Source organism: Ochotona princeps, chromosome 16, assembly GCF_030435755.1.
Source record: "Ochotona princeps isolate mOchPri1 chromosome 16, mOchPri1.hap1, whole genome shotgun sequence".
NCBI classification, from domain to species: domain Eukaryota; kingdom Metazoa; phylum Chordata; class Mammalia; order Lagomorpha; family Ochotonidae; genus Ochotona; species Ochotona princeps.
This window is the reverse complement of record NC_080847.1, coordinates 45,866,294-45,878,871: the sequence shown is the minus strand read 5'-3', so window position 1 is coordinate 45,878,871 and position 12,578 is coordinate 45,866,294. Positions and strand designations below refer to the sequence as shown.

At 44.2% G+C, this 12,578-nt stretch overlaps 1 protein-coding gene across 1 annotated transcript in view; it reads left to right on the top strand.

Moving 5' to 3' along the window:
- Positions 1-12,578, top strand: part of LOC101527252 (centrosomal protein of 89 kDa) — a 68,656-nt gene extending 56,078 nt beyond the window's left edge. Inside the window, exons 17-19 of the mRNA XM_058674829.1 lie at positions 1,360-1,449; positions 7,781-7,950; positions 12,283-12,578. Coding sequence (XP_058530812.1) covers positions 1,360-1,449; positions 7,781-7,950; positions 12,283-12,508 — 486 coding nt within the window. The 3' untranslated portion in view covers positions 12,509-12,578. The remainder of the gene's footprint in view (positions 1-1,359; positions 1,450-7,780; positions 7,951-12,282) is intronic.

Genomic DNA, 12,578 nt, shown 5'->3' with positions numbered 1-12,578 from the left:
TTCTTAACCTTATATATATTTAAGCTGCTACAAGTTTATTTGGCTCTTGGTAAATAGTCTTTAAAACTTATTTATTTAAAGATTTCTTTATTTATTTGAATGACAATTACAGAGAGAGAGTGAGAGATGGAGAGAGAGCTCTTCTGTCCGCTGTTTCACTCCCTGAATAGCCACAACAGCTTGAGCTGAGCCAGTTCAAAGCTAGGGGCTTCTTCCAGTTCTCCCATGTGGGTGCAGGGGCTCACCTCCACTGCTTTCTGTTCCCAGCACATTAGCAGGTAGCTGGCTCAGAAGTAAAGCAGCTGGGACTCAAAGCCGTACCCATCTGGTGTTACAAGCAGTGATTTTACCTGCTATGCTACAATGCCGACCTCTATTTATTTGAAAGTCAGAAAGAGAAATAGAGAGCTTCCATCCACTGGTTCACTTCCTGTATGTCCACAATGGCCAGGGATGGGCCTGGGCCAGGCCTGAGCCAATAGCCAAGAACTCAATCCAGGTCTCCCACGTGAGTGGTTGGAACCCAATCACTTGAGCTATCCACAGCTAACTCCCTGGTTGTTCTGCATTAGCAGGAAGCTGGAGTCCTGAGCCTGAGCTGGGAATTGAACCCAGATAGTCCAATGCGTAATACAGGCATCTTAACTGCTAACCAAATGCTCACTCCCTAAAGTTAACTTTTAATTCCATGTTTCCATGTGTGTTTTTTTTTTTAAGATTTATTTATTTTATTGGAAAGGCAGATGTACAGAGAGGAGGAGAGACAGAGAGGAAGATCTTCCATCCGATATTCTTTCCCCAAGTGACAACAACAGCTGGTGCTGCGCCGATCCAAAGCCAGGAACCAGGAACTTCTTTCTGGGTCTCCCATGCGGGTGCGGGGTCCCAAGGCTTTGGGCCGTCCTCGACTGCTTTTCCCAGGCCACAAGCAGGGAGCTGGATGGGAAGTGGAGCAGCCAGGATTTGAACCAGCACTCATATGGGATCCCAGCGCATTCAAGGCAAGGATCTTAAACATTATGCTATCACACCGGGCCCTCCATGTGGTTTTTAAAGTCCTGTCACAGACTCTGCAATAAAAGAGATGTGTCCTGGAGACTGTTATATCCTCTAATATTGCCATGAGGACACTCCATGTGCAGGCCCCTGCCATGGCTCCTCTTCAGCCGTTGGCCTGAGTTGTGTCCATAATGGGCAAGCAGAGTGGGCAGGGAAGGGACTGGGAGGAGATGTTTGGAAAGGGCCGGTGGCAAGGATGAAGATTCCTTGTGGGCAGTGATGATTTTTTGCAAAAGAATTAGTCATTATTTAAATTCTTCTATAAAACCAGCAGCCCACTTTTTCCTTTTCTCTCCATAGGCTACGTATTTAGACGGTGAGAAGAACGGAGTCCTCAATAAAAGCATCAAAGACAAAATCCGATTGGGAAGGTTGGAGGAGCAGTTCAAGGTCAGTGGTGCCCTAACCTCGGAGATGCCTTTTCCGTAGATGGGCCTGCCGGTGCGGCTGTGGGTATTGAAGAACACTGAGGCTTTGAGTGTTTCTGCATTCATCCGCAGAGCGAATCTGTGTAAGGCTTCGCTGGTACAAATCAGCACCTCTCAAGTCGTGGTTCTCACGGCGTTGTGCTATTGTTTCCTCGCCACATTCCAGCTCTTTAACAGACCGTGTACTTTGTTCATTCTGTCTCTTTACCAAGCTACGCACTCTCAAAGTGCAGGAAATGGTGGCTGTTTGTATTTACTGAAATATCCCGAGCATCTAGACTAGCACCTGGTCCACAGCAGTCTATAATTCTGTAAATATTTGGGAAATTAATGAAATAATATGCTTAAAAATTCCAACAAGTCCAAAGCAGTATTCAAAGTGATATCTCAACTCTGCCTCAGAAAGAGTCAAAGGAGTGTGTCATTCTGTTAATGACAGGATCCTTATAGACGTATTGTGGGTCATTTTCCTCTGTGGACTTTTTCCTTTCTTTTTTTTGTCTAAGATTTATTTTATGCTACTTGACAGAGCTACAAAGAGAGAGGGAGAGACAGAGAAAGAGATCTCCTAGCCGCTGGTTGTCTTTCCAAAACAGCTACAACAGCCAGAACTGGGCCAGTCTGAAGCTGGGAGCCAGAAGCTTCCTCTGGGTGTCCCACGTGGGTGCAGGAACCCAAGGACTTGAGCCATTTCCCAGGCCCCAAGCAGGGAGCTACATTAGAAGCAGAGCAGCCAGGACCCACATGGGATGCCGGCACCCACAGGCAGAATATTAGCTTGTTTTGCCACCGTGTGCCCCCCTCCCCTCCAACTGGATTTTACTTCCCAAAGAGGAGATGTGGCCTTCAGAGCAGATGGTCGTGTCTGGGAAATCCGTGTCATCATCACCTATCTGAACAAGAGTCGTCAGAAAGTTTCTTGCAGAGGGGGGACCTGCGAGCAGGACCCAAGTTAGACACGGCAGGATTTACCAGGAAGGCAAGAAAAGGCTTGGGAAAATAGGGAGATAACCTCTCAGGAAACCTCAGAAACACATGACTTCTAAAGATAAGAACCTTCTTTTAATAGCAGGGGCCTCAATGTGATCTTAGGGCTACAGACAGAAGCATGACTGGATAAGGCCAGATTGAGAGAGAGAAAGAGAAAGAGGGAGGGAGCTGTAAGATGGACAGTATGGGAAGCCTGGCCCAATCATTACACTCATCCTCAAAGAATTTCATTTCATCCCCAAGGAATTCAGTGGCCTCCATACAAAAATACTTAAAAGGAGGGAATTCAGGCAGAAGCATAACTCTTCTACTGACGAAAACTGATGAAGACTTACTAAAAATAATGTTGCTGAGGAAGGCGTTGTGATGTATGTGTGAAGTCGCCACCTGTGACGTTGGCATCCCGTGTGGGATCCAGCTCCCTGCTCATGCCCTGGCAAAGGGCATAAGCCCTGAAGGTGGTGGCCCAAGTGTTTAGGCCCTTGCACCCAGAAGAAGCTTCTGTGTGCGGCCTGGTTCAACCCTGGCCTTTGCGGCTATTTGGGGAATAAATGAGAAGATAGAAGGTCTCTCACTCACTCTTCCTCTTCTCGTCTCCCTAAAAAAATGTTGCCACCGAGGTGATCAAAACTGTTCACTTCCGAGTGAACTGACAAGTGGTTATTAGCTAGATAGATAGATAATGAAGGTACTTTTTTTTTTTTACTGTGTCATAGCAGTCTCAGCTTTGCGAGTAATATGTAATAGCAATTTTTATATATAACATGGAATCAGCCATACATCTACATATACAATAACAAGCACACAAATCAAGTAATGGCTAAAGTCTCTTGAAGTATGAATTTATAAACAGACACCCAACTTAGACCTGTCATTCAGAAAAATCATTCACAGCCTGAGGGAAAAAATAAATAAGTGAAGATATCACAGTTGAAAAATTCAGTAGAAAACAGAAAAATAATAACCCCTGGGAAACCTGTGTCTTGCACAGGTTCTCTTCACCAGAAGATGCAGAAACGCTTTCCCCCTGGAGCACACGGAAACGGGGTGCCTACACCACCGCTCCCCAAACCCCACCCTGTCCCTTCCCAGCTTGCCCCTGCAGCTGCCAGTGTAGACGACCAGTGTGCACTCCCCGCCGAGATGAGAAGCCAAAATAAGTACTTAATCAGGAGCAGGTACTTTTAAGGTTCATGAAAATGGAATTAAAAGATAGTTATTTGGTGCAAAAAAGAAAATTGAAATCTGTGCCTATGAGAGATCTTAGAGAAGTTTATGGAAATGTGTATCACAAAAAAATTAGGCATGATTTCAGATCTTTTTGTGCCAAAGGGAACATTTGAATTCCATTTTCCATAACTTTTTGAAGTATGCAGATAGATAACATTTAATAATGCAGTCAAGGCAGGAAGAAATAACAGAAACAAAGGAGTCCAAGCAAGAAACAACAAGACCCAGATAGTGAAGAGTGACACTGACAGGAGACTCAGGAAAGAAACAGTGAGAGGCAGAATCATTTCAGAAACTGGGACTAAATAGTAAGGAGAAAAAACCATAAACGTACCATAAGGAATTTAAAGTATAAAAATGAGTAAGAGATGACAAGAAAACAGAGAGGTTACCTAAGGAGAATTCGGTAGGGAGTGACAAAGATCAAAGCTCCCTGTTGTGAGGGTTCCCAAAGAAGAAACCGAAACAATGGCTTCATCACTGCAAACTGTGTCTTAAGTCTTGAGCCTGTGTAGTGAAAAGGTACATTGTATACCTGGAAAAATAAAATGGACCTGGAATGGACCCCGAAGAACTTGATGTTGAAGAAAAACCTCGTAGGCTCAAGAAGAGGAAAGCAGAGGCACTTGTCAGAAGTAACAGGAGCACTCTGGGACAGAGAGGCCTCCTGGAGAGCTGGGAGCCTGCTCTTCAAATCCTTCCCATCCAACCAGGAAATGATTGGGAAAGCTTTGGCAACATTTAATTTGTAGTGAGCAAAGACTTTAAAAGTAGGGAGGAGACTGATGGAATACAAATGACTTCTGGCTACATAGAAATATAACCAAGGGGAAAATGGTAGGAAAAGGGTAGGAGAGGAGAAAGTGGAACAAACACGCTGATTGCTTCATATTTGATAACTGTGCCACAGAGGTAAGAGGCGAAGAACATCCTTCAGAGCTGAAAGATCAAGCGTGAAGAGCTGAAGCGTATGTGAACAGGTGGACAGAGAGGAGAAAGAGTGAGAACAGGCTGTTATGAGCCAATTTACTGTTCCTTCCCTAGGGAAGCAGTGGATACTCTAGCCTGAGGGGGTCAGGGTCAAGTGTTTAGCAGTGGATGAGGTGCCACTCGGGACACCTGTATCCCACGTCAGAGTGCCTGGGTTCGAGTCCCAACTCCACTTCCAATTCCAGCTTCCTGCTGAAGTACTCCCTGGGAATAGGAGATGATTGTTCAAGCGGTTGGCTCCCTGCCTCTCAGGTGGGAGACTCAGATTGAGTTCCATGTTGTAGACTCGGCCTGATCCAGCCCTGGCTCTGGTGACTATCTGAAGAGTGTACTAACAGAGGAACAATACTACTCTCTTCATATAAATAACATTAATACAAATAAATGTAAAATAAATGTTTAACCATAAAAACAGGAGGGGTTGGTGTTGTGGCACAGTGGATTAAGTTACCACCTATAACATATTCCATAAGAGTGCCAAATCCTGGCTGCTCCATTTCTAAACCAGCTCCCTACTAATGAACCTGCAAAAGCAGCACCAGCAGGTCATCCAAGAGCTTGGGCTTGCACTGCCCACATGGGACCAGGCTGGAGTTCCAGGCTCCTGGCTCCTGCCTGGCCCAGCCCTGGCCACTGTGGCCATCTGGAGAATGAACCAACACATGGAAAATTTGTTTCTCTCCTGCACTCTAACTATGCCTTTCATTTAAAGAAATAAATCTTAAAAAAAAATTGAGACCAAATCTGTCATATAAATAAAAATAAATGTAGGGCTCGGCAGCGTGGCCTAGTGGCTAAGGTCCTCGCCTTGATCCCATATGGCCGCTGGTTCTAATCCCGGCAGCTCCACTTCCTCTCTGTCTCTCCTCCTCTCAGTATATCTGACTTTGTAATAAAAATAAAATAAATCTTAAAAAAAAATGTAAATTAGCTTCAATCACCCATACTTTGTGATTAATTGCTAAACCAAAATGCTATTCCAAGCTGTATTCAAGGAGCGACTTGAAATGGAGTTTTCAGAAAGATTGGAAATGAAAGGATCAATGAAGATAACCCAGGTTGATGCAAACCACACAAACACACACACACACGGGAAGGTTGAAATCATCACAAGATAAAAATTAAGGTCAAAAGCACTAGATGAGACCGAAAAGAAGTGGGCTGGAGGCAAGTGTTTGGCACAGTGTTTGACAATACTTGAAACTCCTTCATCCCATGTTGGAGTGCTTGGGTTCAAGCCCCAGCTCCACTTTCTATTCCAGCTTCCTGCTAACACACCCCTTTAGGAATGGCTAAAGAAGTTGCCACCTACCTGGAAAGTTGGTTTGAGTCTCTTCTTCCTGCCTTTGGCCTGACCCAGCCGTGGCTGTTGTGGCTATTTGAGGAGTGAATCAATGAGTGGGAGTTGTCTCTGCCTCTGTGTCTTTGTCTTGTGAACAAATAAATGTATACATTTTTTTAAATGTTGATGTGAGGTGAAAAATGGGTTGAAGCATTTTAAGATGCTGCTTGGAACACCCACATCTCATATCAGAGGATGTGGTTTGAGTCCTGCCTCCACACCCAGGGTAGCAAAGGGTGGCTTAAGTGATAGGGGCCAGCCACCCACACTGGAGACCCAGATGGAGTTCATGGCTCCGGGCTTTAGCTCAGCTCAGCGCTGCTGTGTGGGCATTTGGAGAGTGAACTGGCAGCCTTCTCTCTCCCCCTCTCCCTGTTCTCACTCTGCATTTCAAATTAAAAAAGAAAAAGTTAAAAAAAATTAATTTAAACATACAAGAATGAACACGAGAGGCTGGGAAGATTAATCTGGAGATAGAGGGAGGCCAAAAGCCACTTACCAAAATGCACGTGGCCAGTAGGAATGAGTGTTGACATACTGGGGTGACTCATAGTAACCTGGTATGTGTTTTTTTTTCCCCAAGAGCTGTTTATTTTACTTATAAGTCAGAATTTGCTGAGCTAGAGAGAGATCAAGATCTTCTATCCACTCGTTCACCTCCAGGTGATGCTCATAGCCAGAGCTGAGCAAATCCAAAGCCAGGAGCCAGGAGCTTCTTCTGGATCTCCCAGGTGGATGCAGGGGCCCAAGGATTTGGGCCATCTTCCAGTGCTTTCCTGGGCCATTATCAGGGAGCTAGAACAGATGAGTGGGAGGAAATCAATCTGGATCAGAAGTGGAGCAGCCAAGACGTGAACTGGCTCCCACATGGGATGCCAGTGCCACAGGTGGAGGATGAGCTGGCTATACTACCACACCACCACCCCTCTTTTTAAGCTTTATTTACTTGGAAATCAGAATTAGAGAAAAAGACAATCTTCCATCCACTGGTTCACTCCTCAAGTGGCTGCAGTGGCCAGGCTGGGCCAGATCAAAGCTCGGAGCCCAGAGCTTTATCTGGATCCTCTTCCATTTGTGGCAGGAGCCCAAGCACTTGGGCCATTTTCCAGGGCTTTTCCCAGGCACATTAGCAGGGAGCTAGATGAGAAATGATGCAGTAGGGAATCAAGCCACCACTTGTATGTGCTGTTGGTGCTACAGGTGGTGGCTTTGTTGTCCTACCACAATGCCAGCCCTTATGGATTTTCTGAGCAAACAGATGAAAGGAGCTTAAAGGCCCAACTTGTAAAGTAATGATAAAGATAGGGGAATCAATTACCATGATTTGATTTGTATATATTGCATAGATCAATATACATTCTTTGAAATACCACATTAGCCAGTAAGGAAGTGACTAAAATTTCCCTGGTTGTGTGTGTGGTTGGGAGAGTGGGGGAGACAGACAAAATAGATTACCTTGCAAAACTTGTAGTTTGTTCTATGAGTGAGACTTTATAATTTAATTTGTAGCATGTAAGTACCTGGCATAAAAAACTATTATCTAGATTTTATTGCACCTTTTACCTTTTATTGAGGTCCTTTAATCACTATTTATAGCTTTCATGATCCAGACTTGCCCTGTCATGGTCAGGTGATCCAGAGTGTCTAAGTGTGTGTGCTCTGACAATGCAAGGAGCAGGTGGGGGGTGCAACCACAGGCTCCGTCCGCTGCTCACGGCGTCCCCCACTCTCCCCACCACAGGGCTATAAGAAGCAGACGGAACTGAAGCTGGAGGACATCAGCTACCGTCTGACAGAACAACGGGAGGTGCTGGCTGGCCAGACAGCACAGTACCAGCAGGAGATGAGGTACCTCCACCAGATGCTGCAGGGCAAGCAGGAGGTCCTGGACGAGGCCCTACAGCAGAAAAGGTGGGCCAACCCCAACCCCGGAGGACCCAGTCCTGTAGAATTTGCTGGGTTTTGAATGCTTGACAGAATTTTCTGGCCAGACCAAAGGGACCAGTTTTGTTTGATTACTTAGTTTTGCTTTTACCTTTTAGTTGTATTTGCATTTAATATTGGTCTTAATTTTCACTTGCTCCTTACCTTTCTCCTTTGAAAGCTCCTTCTGGCGAGCATTTCATTTAGCCTAGCAGTGCAGACACCAGTCAAGATGCTCCCATCCCACGGCAGAGTGCCTGGGTTGCTTCCTGGCTCCAGTTGCCTGACTCCAGCTTCCTGCTCATGCACGCCCTGCGAGGCAGCAGGGATGGCTCACACAGTGGAGTTCCTGTCACCCACGTGAGAACTGTCATGAGTGTGTGGGAAGTGAACTAGCAGATGGGACCTCTCCCTCTCTGACTATCCTGATTTCTTCGCCTCTCAAGTAAATAACTATATAAGCTTATAAAAATTGCTATTGTCTGAATTGGGTTTCCTAAATCAACCCAACTGCCATTTTCTTTCTTCTTAGCTGTCTGATATTTTTGTTTTATTTCATTTTTTTTTTAGCAGAGGGAGAACTTAATTTTGGATGGGAAGATTACCATCCTGAGACAGTATGTTCTATGTGGGATGTGTGCCAGTTGCACCTTTTTTCCTGCAAACATTATCAAGTGCTGCCAGCATTTTAGAAACCCCTGCGCTGGATTGAACTTGGTGGCACAGTGGGTTAAAAGGCTTCTTAGGATTCCCGCGTCCCAGCTTAGTGTGTTAGTTCCTCCATCAGCTGCTTTGCTTCTGATCCGTCTCCTTGTTAATCAGCCTGGAAAGCAGTGAATGGTGGCTCCATGTGGGAGACCTGGATTCAATTCTTATTGGAATATTTGGGGAGTAAACCAACAGATGAAAGATCTCTCCTCTCTCTTTTTCCTTCCCTCTCCTTTTCATTCTGCCTTTCAAATAAATACATGTTATTTTTAAAATTTTTTTTAGATTTATTTTATTTTTATTGGAAATAAAAATGGAGGAGAGACAGTGAGGAAGATCTTCTGTCTGATGATTCACTCCCCAAGTGACCACAATGGCCAGTGCTGTGTTGATCTGAAGCCAGGAGCCAGGAACTTCCTCCTGGTCTCCCACGCGGGTGCAGGGTCCCAAGGCTTTGGGCTGACTCGACTGCTTTCCCAGGCCACAAGCAGGGAGCTAGATGGGAAGTGGAGCTGCCAGGATTAGAACCAACGCCCATATGGGATCCCGGCATGTTCAAGGCGAGGACTTTAGCCATTAGGCCATGGCGCTGGGCCCTAAGGATCTTTTTCTTATGTTTGATTGAAGAGAGCTTGATTATCATGTGTTGTGGTGAAGATTGCTTTTGGTCAACCCGGTTGGGAGTTCTGTGCCTCTTCTGGATGTTGTTTCCCAATTCTTTCTCTAATTAGGGCATTTTTTCCTTATTATTTCTTGAAATACACCTTTAGTCCAAGTTTCTCTTTCTGCACCTTCTTGACTCCAATAACTCTTATGTTTGGCCTTTTAATAGTGTCTTTCAGTTCTTGAATTTTTTTTTTAGCTTGACTCAGTTCTGCTTCCAACTTTTTGTTTGTTTCCCCCTGGTGACAGGAAATATCCTTCAATTCTGAGATTCTTTCTTCTGCTTCCTCCAGTCTGTTTTGGAGACTCCACTGTACTTTTAATATGCTCCACTCTATTCTTAACTTCAGATATATCAGCTTTCATTTGATTAATTTCCTGTGTAACATATTCCTTAAACTCCTGTGTTACGTGCTTCTCGTTGTTGATCAGAAGCTTTACAACACGTTTTGAATTCTCGATGTCTTCCTCAGTTAACTCTGAGGTTGGCAAAGGCTTTTCCTTTTTTTCACGGGAGTCTTCAGTAACATTCATTGTACCTTTGTTTCTTCTGCTCTTGGTCATTGTATATATGGTTGGCAGAGTCTTCTCCTTGGGGCTGGTTTCTAAGCTGTGTCACCCACAGGTCTACAGTTCGATTTTACTTACTGTGGTTGGTACATGGCTTTTTGCAGTCACGTGTTCCACTCCCTCCAGTGAGTTCCCGATGCTTTAGCCGCCATTTTCTCTCAGCATGTACCAGTCTCTTCTGATTCACTGCTGTTGCTGCTGGGAAGTCGTTTGTCCTTTTTGGGGTCTATAGCATCCTTTTGATTGTGGGCAAGATGTCGCTCAAAGGATGACCTTTCTCTGGTGTCATTTGGAACTGGTCTCCATGAGACAGCAACAGAATCCCTGCCTCTTTGATAAAAACAACTGTGTCATGGCAGTGAGTGGGAGGGGAGGGTAAAGGTTAGAGGGTTTAGGATGGCTTCTTCTCTGAATTCAAGTTTACCTTTGCTGCTTGAAGAATGAGCTGATAATGGGATGGATTGAGGATGGAACTAGAGCAGGAAGTGTGCTAAGCTTTAATTGAGATTAGATCCCAATAGCATGAAGAGGTGCAACCCTTTAACTGTGTGGTACTGCAACTTTTTATCTGTTAATAGGCCACTCCTTTGGTCTCGAGATCTTCTGAGGTCAAACCCAGTTTGTTGCTCTATGAATCCGTTCTCATGCTGATCCTACCCCTTCTCTTTCCGTCTCTCTCTTCTCACCTTTGTCCAGTGGAACCCTGGCTCTGAACTTCAGTATATCGTCTAGTTGACATCCCAACTAACAAGTAAGAGTGGGCTATAAGGGAAGACGGTCAGTATTTCACATAGCAAGAAGCAGCACAGTCATGCGTCTTTACACTTGAGATGTTAAAATCTTCCCACGGGGACCAGTGCAATAGCATAGTGGCCCAAAGCCTTGGGACCCTGCACCCACATGGGAGACCCAGAAGAAGCTCCTGGCTCCTGGCCTCAGATCAACACAGCACCGGCCATTGTGGTCACTCAGGGAATGAATCACTGGATGGAAGATCTTCCTCTCTGTCTCTCCTCTCTGTATATCTGCCTTTCCAATAAAAATTAATAAATCTTTAAAAAAAATCTTCCTATGAAACTTAGAGCTGGATGAAAGGAAGCTTTTCCTTCTTTTGGGGTTTTTCTCAGTATCTATAAAAATAGGCTTTTAGAGAATGTGCACCAAGCTCACCTTTTCTATAAAACACATATTTGGAAAAAATAAATAGCTTTATCAAAATGGGGGAGGGGAACCTTAGGTGGTTCATCTTCTTTCTTAAATCTTAAAATTTCCCCTAACTCTTGTATTCTGCAGGTTTTTGTTTGTTTGTTTGTTTTTCATAAATTTCTCTGCCACATAAGTTGTACTCTGTAATTGTGTGTCTTTTAGTAATTCTAGGAAAATTTCAGTCATTCTCTGTTTACAAGCCTGTCTTTTCTCCTTTGTTTTTAAATTTCGTCCTGGAACTTGTCTTAAGTGAATATTAGAATTTCTCATTGAATCCTTCACACACCCTCTCTTGTAAACTTTCCATTTTTTGTTTTTCTAGTTTAGACTGTGAAATTTCTTTGTTTAGTATTCCCATTTACTAATTCTGTCTTCATCTGTTTTCATATTCTGTGTAACCCAGCCATTAAATTTTCTTCAACAACTGCACATTTTAATTTTTGGATGTTCTATTCGATTCTTTTGAAAATCTGTTATATAACAAGTAAGTTCTTCATCTTTGCTTATTTTTTTTTTTCAATTCACTTTTTTTTTATTCATTAATTACATTGTATTATGTGACACAGTTTCATAGGTACTTGGATTCTCCCCACCCCTCCCCAAACCCTCCCATCATGGTGGATTCCTCCACCTTGTTGCATAACCACAGTTGAAGTTCAGTTGAGATTCTCCCATTGCAAGCATATACCAAACATAGAGTCCAGCATCTTATTGTCCAGTCAAGTTCAACGGCTTCTTAGGTATACCCTCTCTGGTCTGAAGGCAGAGCCAGCAGAGTATCATCCCGATCAATTAAAAGCTCCAACATACCATCATTTGCTTATTTTTTAAAGATTTATTTATTTTTATTGGAAATCTTTGCTTACTTTTAATATCCCTTTTATCTCTTTTGCTGTTTTATTGATTTATTTTGTATGTGGGATAACTTCCAGTACCTGAAATTTGTGAAGGAGAGAGGATTTAAATCAGATTTTGTTGACCCTGGCTTGTCACAGTGAACTTAGATTTGGTCAGACTGAATCTGCCTTCAAAGGAAGCTGGAGTCAGGAATGGAGGCCAGGACTTGAAGTAGGAACACTGAGGTGATAAAGGCGTTCCAAGCACCAATTTAACTGCTGTGTCCAATTTGTATGTTTTAAATTGTGCATTTCCCCTTTGTTCTGGGTCTCACAGAGAAATTGAAGGTGAACTTGAAGTTGTTTGGGAGTCCACCTCCAAGGAGAACCAAAGAGTGCGAAGACTTCTACAGGCCACGCTGGAGAGGACAGGTGTGTGGGATAGCATCGGACCTCTGGAGGACGCCGGCCTCAGCAGCACCACTCCTGAACATCTGCTGGACAGTTGTGATCTGAAGCCTCCTCCTGCTGCCCATGAGAGTCGGTCAGAGCCGCTGGTCTAGGCCCCAGGAGCCTGATGGTTGTGCCAGACACAAGCCAGCAGGAGAGACAGCGGGCAAGAAGAGACAATCT